Consider the following 6,000-nt stretch of genomic DNA (forward strand, 5'->3'; position numbering starts at 1 on the left):
ACCAGGATCCTTTTCTAAGTAGCTGACAGCTGGTAACTGTGCAGGGGCGGGTCTAGCAAAGTGTTGCCAGGGGGCCAGGTAGGGCATTAACAGGGAGAGGGGGGCACAAAGAAATACTTTTCTTTCTTATTCTCATTTAAAATATCTCACTTTTATTAAATAATTATCTGAACCTTCAATTCAATTCAATTCAATTTTATTTATATAGCGCCAAATCACAACATAAGTCGCCTCAAGGCGCTTCATAGATACAGAGAAAAACCCAACAATCATATGACCCCCTATGAGCAGCACTTTGGCGACAGTGGGAAGGAAAAACTCCCTTTTAACAGGAAGAAACCTCCGGCAGAACCAGGCTCAGGGAGGGGCGGGGCCATCTGCTGTGATTGGTTGGGGAGAGAGAAGGAAGACAGGATAAAGACATGCTGTGGAAGAGAGACAGAGGTTAATAACAGATATGATTCAATGCAGAGAGGTCTATTAACACATAGTGAGTGAGAAAGGTGACTGGAAAGGAAAAACTCAATGCATCATGGGAATCCCCCGGCAGCCTACGTCTATTGCAGCATAACTAAGGTCATCCGTAAACCAAAGTTTTAATCTGATGTAAAATGTATAGAAATCATACATATACCAACAAGACTGTACATCACTGTCACAACAGCGTTTGTTTTCATTCAAAGGCTTTATGGCTTTAATACCTGGGGGGCCGGTCTCTAGTCAAAATGCCCGGGCTGATTTTTTTGTCCCAGTCCAGCCCTGGGCACGACACGCAGTGACTTAATCTGAGAGGGTGCATTAAAAAATAAATGGCCGCACCAGCGGTGCACATCGCAAATCAGCTCGCATACACACATTAGTTGTGCCGCTTCTTAATGACGGTATCTTAACTAACAACCCCAACTACCAGATTCAACTTGTCATTGGCTAAAAATAACTTAGCCTACTGGTCAGAGGGACGTTGTTAGCTTTCCATATTCCAACACTTCAAAAGCTTCAGGAGCTGTCCGCTCAGCGCAGCATCAGCACCACGGAGATACACGGATACATCCGTAGACTCGAGACACAATGCGTCTTTGGGACTTTCAGGCGTTTGGACCAATGTTTTCTTTTCTGATCAAACCAGAAAGCTTTAATGAGCAGCTGGATTAGTCTCGCATTAACTGGCTGAGTTAATGCCAGTTAATGCAACATCGAAGCAGCTGGACTCCACAGCTGTGCGTGTTCATGGAGCTGCATGTTCACCTGCTGGACGTCACTACCTGACAGGTTTAACTGTCTTCAGAACATTGCAGAGGCCTTATTGACAGTATTTGGCTCTACAAGTCTGTGTGAGCAGATTTTCTCTCACATGAGTCCTCAGGCAGCCTCTGAATGCTGGACACTCTGAGACCTGTGTCTCTGAGTGGGAGACCAGAGATCACATTAACATGTGTCTCTGTATTAACAAACATGCATTTCTTTCAAAATAGCTGATAACTATTCACTGACAGCTGCCAACATCTGCAAACAAATATAATCCTATAAAGTGGTTCTATATAGTGTCTAACTGTTAATATAGAGCGTTATTAAATTTATAGCTAACACTATCATATGGCACACTGACCTCTGAGGAAATTTTAAATGGCACTCACCGTCAGAAAGGTTGCCAACCCCTGATCTTCAGCAATGACAGGGGCCATAGTACACAACCTGTGCAACACTGTTCACTTCAGGGTTACCAGTTATTTGGATTTTTAAAAGCCAGCTAAGATGCATCGATTTACTCAAACACTTCAGTAACATTTGTGTATTTTATGCTTTGATTCTTGTACAGCTCGACCTTTATTATTGCGGTTTTGTAAAAGCGCATTTTTAAAGTCTTCAACATTTGTCTTGTGTTTTAATCATTTCCTGTAATGCACTTTGTGACAGTCGTCTAAAAAGCACCATAAATCCATTCGTCCAGTGTCCTCACTACACATTTATCAGTCTTTTAAATGTGCTGCATGAATTTATTTGATGTTTGAAAGTTGAATAAGTGCCACTGATTTCTCATCCTTATTCATCGGTAATAGTTTCTTTGCAACAAGCATGAAATATGATATCACTTCCTCTTTTGCACATGTTGTGTGTATTTCCCCAAACTACTAACCAGCATGTGCACGAGTTCCAGAAACGACCGGCTGGATCAACAGTCAACTCTTGTTAGCTGCACTGCGAACTTCAGGGTTGGTCACCGTTTATTCATTTTTTGAGAACAGTTTCCAGAAATGTCTTCAGTGTTTCACTCTCTGCAAAACCATTTTAAAGAAACATCTGCTGGTTATGTGCACGTGCCAGCTTCAGTGTCAGTTTAGAGACGTCACAGCTTCAAATGAAGTTTCTTTTTAAAAAGTTTATTTATTCTCTTTTGTTACAAATGTGTAAAAAAAACAAAAAAAACAACATCTTTCACTCTACAACAATGGGGCCCACAGTCACTTCAGCTTCCCATCGCTCCACTTTAAAAAAAAAAAAAAAAAAAAAGCACATAAACGCAGTCATTTTGCAGTCAGGCGTGAGAAATGAAGCATTGTGCACGTTCCTGCTGACATGCATTACCTGTGGCGTTGTCACTCAGGGCTCGGATCTTTCTCATTCCACAAGTGGACTCACAACAGGTACAGAACTCGTTCTTTCCATCTACAGCCATCCACATACTGTGGGAAGAGTCAGTGTCATGAAAGTCCTCTCGAAAGAATCAATGAATGAAAGATCTTCAAAAACGTTCTCATACCCCTCATAAAATGAGCATGCCTTGTTCTCAATGGTAACTGGGGCAGAAGCTGAGACGGCCTTCAGTAGGCAAGAGATATAAATCTGTTTAAATGAAATTAGGCCTCTTTATTTTAAAGTACACGACAGGGAGCATACATCATCAGCACACACTTACATACCATCCCCTGTAGACCCAAGCTGTGGATCGCGACCTGTAACCGGAGTTTATCAGGCTGAGATCGAGGCATGAACCTGGAAATGGTGTGCTGACCCCCCAGACACCTGTAGGAAAGGCAACACTCACACAGAAGCAGCCACACTCTGTGGGGACATGCTGGTGTGACACTTGAATGACACTCGCATCACACTTAAGGTGGATCAGATTATCAGATCAGGTCAAGCTAAGTGTAGAAAAGAGACTACTGATATAGTGTACTGTATCAAACTGCTGCCCATCCAGAACCTACCCGTCATTTATTAAAGCTTCTCTTCGTCCTGAAGTGAAGTCTGACTTTGTGGTAGCGACGCAGCTGTCCACCAGCACCCTGAGGGGGGTTGGAGTTTGTACCAAGACTGCTGCTTCCATGTGAATGACATCTACCAAAGCATATCTGGTGGACGTTCTCTCAAACTTCCAGTCATCTGAAGCAAAATTAGCCATTAAAGGTTTGCAAAGTCACAGTCGTGTTAATATTGCTGGGACCCACCAGTCATAAGTTTCAGAGAAAAATGCTGCTGTGTCTGTGCTCGCCTGGTAGCTTCACTGGACATCCAGGCAGGATGCTCGGGATCGCTGCTCGCACTGTGCTGCCTGAAATGTCAAAGTTAAGAGCAGTTTTTAGCATCACACCAATCATACTTTAAAAGTACACTAATACTTTAAACCTGCACCAGAAGGCTGTTGCTTTGTCATCCATGAATCTGCTGACAAAGTTATAAGTCACCAACAAACAAAAAGCCTACATACCTGGAACGTGACTGTATAAAAGCTACAGGATTTCTTTGATGCGTGGCTAAAGCATGGAAAGGTTCCATAAAAACATGTTCGACTAATTGCTGTAAAACCGACGGGCCACAGCTACACAGTCAGGTTAAAACAGCGTTGGTTTAAAAATTATTAGATCAGGTCAGTGAGCTTAAACATGCTATGTTGGTTAATATATCACCAAGAGCATCAGCCTGGAAAAAGGAGGAAATATGAAGTGCTAAAACTGCAGTACCAAGACTGGCTACTTTAGGTTGAACTCAGTCCCACACTCACACATTAAAATGTCCAGTTTTACAGCTCAAAGTGTGCCTGGGACAAAAGAGTTTCCACCTTAATAACATTTGTTCAGGGGGATTTTATTTTGAAACTAACGCATCCATCTGGATTTTTCTCTTGTTAAAAGATGGGGCATAATTCAAATCCATTTTATTTATATAGTACCAAATCACAACAGTCGCCTCAGGGCGCTTTACACTGTAAAGACCCTACAATAATACAGGGAAAACACCAACACTCAGATGGCCCCCTCTAAACAAGCACTTGGTGACAGTGGGGGGGAAAAACTCCCTTTACCCTTTCCTGGTTTCAGGCTGATGGGAGGAAGACAGGACAAGGACTGAAAGAACTAATGACAGGCCTCAACTCTAAAAACTTTATGTGACCACAGAAGACTTAATAAAAAGGCTTCGACTCCAGATTTTACATGGCGATGTGTTAGGACAGAGTTGGAGTCAGTGTTTAATTAAAGGCTGTTTTGTTGCAACACTATTCCTTTAATAAGGACCACCGTAAACTAAAGTGGGTGTTCAGTCTGTTCCGCATTTCTAGTCACCTCTGGTAGTGGCATTCAAGTCTAATGACAGCACTCTGGCTCCTCGTAATGCCGCTTCTGCCAAACACTTTGGGGTTGTAGGCCAGCGCAAAGGCATAAATGAAGGCATTTTCTGTCAACTAATGAAAAAATACAAAGTGTATTAAAAAAATGAATTTCACTTGTGTGAAAAGGTGATGTAACTGAATGAACAGAATAAAAAGGTTCATACCACTAGCTTGCTACCACAGCTGTGCAGCTCAGATTCAAAAACCAGCACATGAGACGAGTCATCAGTGTCAGTGGCTGAACAACCACCGAGGCTGATTTCTTCTGGCTTTATCAGCTTGCCGAGACCCAGCAAGTCCCGACTCACTTCAACAAAGATCTTACTTTCACCACACCTCACAGCAACGCGGTAGGCTGCCACTGGCTGCTTCAGTTCAAACTTGAAAGGTTTGTTCACCCGATCCACTGGATCTTCTGGAAATTTCCAGGAGAGGGGTTCAAGTGCTTGCTGGTTCTGCTTTGACTGGAGCTTTGCAGCTTGCTGAGCAGACTGACTGGAGTGCACTCTGTCAGGTTCTCCTGGAGCATCAGCTTCAGCCACAGCAGGCCTCTGTGCCTTGATCCCCAAGTGTGTTGGCACATTCAGACTGTGGAATCGAGCGTCACTAAGCCTGACCCATGCAAGTACGAAGCTAAATGCAACAAGCTGCCTGGCCCCCATGGTTGCAAACAGACACAGGTCTGTGCAGCCTTCTTAAGGATGAGCACTGAAGCAGGCTGACTCCTCCCTCTCCCTAATCACCTAAATCTCCTTCCACATGTGTGGATCTCACCCTGGAGGAAACCAAAGGAATTATATTTGTCTTATATTTATGTATTATATCCAATAATTAAGTATATTTATTATATTTATGTTTAGATAGATATTATAGATACTTAAAAACATAACAAATATTCTTGTGCAAAGTACTGATTCAACTTTTTTGCCCAAGTAAAAGTGCAAATGTACAGGCTCTGAAATTCACAGTAAGAAGATAAAAAGTAGCTCTTTGAAGAACGTTTGTACCGGCTGATTTTGTGCAAAGCTAACCGAACCTTGTACTATATTAATATAATAAAATCTTATGAGCACATGGGAATGCAAACTTTATTTCAGAGTAAATTCTGGTTTTAATACTAATGAATGTGCTCAGCTTGATCAGTTATAGAGAACATGAGCAGAGCAAAGAGAGATTAAAAAAAACAAACGGCTCTATTTCCTGTTGTAGTGGGCGGCTTTGCATCCACACCTAAACAGGAAGTGGGATTCAGCAGGTGGAGGAACCCTAAAACTGGTTGTAGTTGCTCAGCCCAGTTAAAAGAAGCTTACAATCATTTCTGCTATGAGCTCCAGCAGATGTGCAGGCTGTGACCATCAGACTGTGCTGCTGCTGCTCTGAGGTGCACTGCTCTT

At 42.6% G+C, this 6,000-nt stretch overlaps 1 protein-coding gene across 2 annotated transcripts; it reads right to left on the reverse strand.

Annotated features, from left to right (window-relative positions):
• Window positions 1-2,362: 2,362 nt before the first annotated feature.
• Window positions 2,363-5,311, reverse strand: LOC101478059 (zona pellucida sperm-binding protein 3). 2 transcript variants are annotated; one of them, XM_076891996.1, is made up of 8 exons: window positions 4,771-5,311; window positions 4,560-4,678; window positions 3,447-3,550; window positions 3,207-3,381; window positions 2,919-3,021; window positions 2,759-2,817; window positions 2,584-2,681; window positions 2,363-2,483 (listed from the first exon to the last, which is right to left on the reverse strand). In XM_076891996.1, the coding sequence occupies exons 1-8, from the start codon at window positions 5,266-5,268 to the stop codon at window positions 2,434-2,436; spliced, it is 1,206 nt and encodes a 401-aa protein (XP_076748111.1). In that variant the 5' UTR covers window positions 5,269-5,311; the 3' UTR covers window positions 2,363-2,433. The 2 variants fall into 2 exon arrangements, with proteins under 2 accessions (XP_076748111.1, XP_004538023.1); XM_004537966.5 differs by having other exon boundaries at window positions 2,759-2,841; window positions 4,771-5,309.
• Between the last annotated feature and the right edge of the window lie 689 nt (window positions 5,312-6,000).

The sequence above is a fragment of the Maylandia zebra genome, linkage group LG14 (assembly GCF_041146795.1).
Source record: "Maylandia zebra isolate NMK-2024a linkage group LG14, Mzebra_GT3a, whole genome shotgun sequence".
Taxonomy (NCBI): domain Eukaryota; kingdom Metazoa; phylum Chordata; class Actinopteri; order Cichliformes; family Cichlidae; genus Maylandia; species Maylandia zebra.

What these genes read in the sequence shown, in the direction of transcription:
- LOC101478059 (XM_004537966.5), bottom strand. Translation starts at nt 5,268, where the DNA reads ATGGGGGCCAGGCAGCTTGTTGCATTTAGCTTCGTACTTGCATGGGTC. An exon ending in GCTGTGGTAGCAAGCTAGTG is followed by an intron (nt 4,679 to 4,770) that starts GTATGAACCTTT and finishes TTTTTTCATTAG; the next exon opens with TTGACAGAAAATGCCTTCAT. An exon ending in CTTGAATGCCACTACCAGAG is followed by an intron (nt 3,551 to 4,559) that starts GTGACTAGAAAT and finishes TTGACATTTCAG; the next exon opens with GCAGCACAGTGCGAGCAGCG.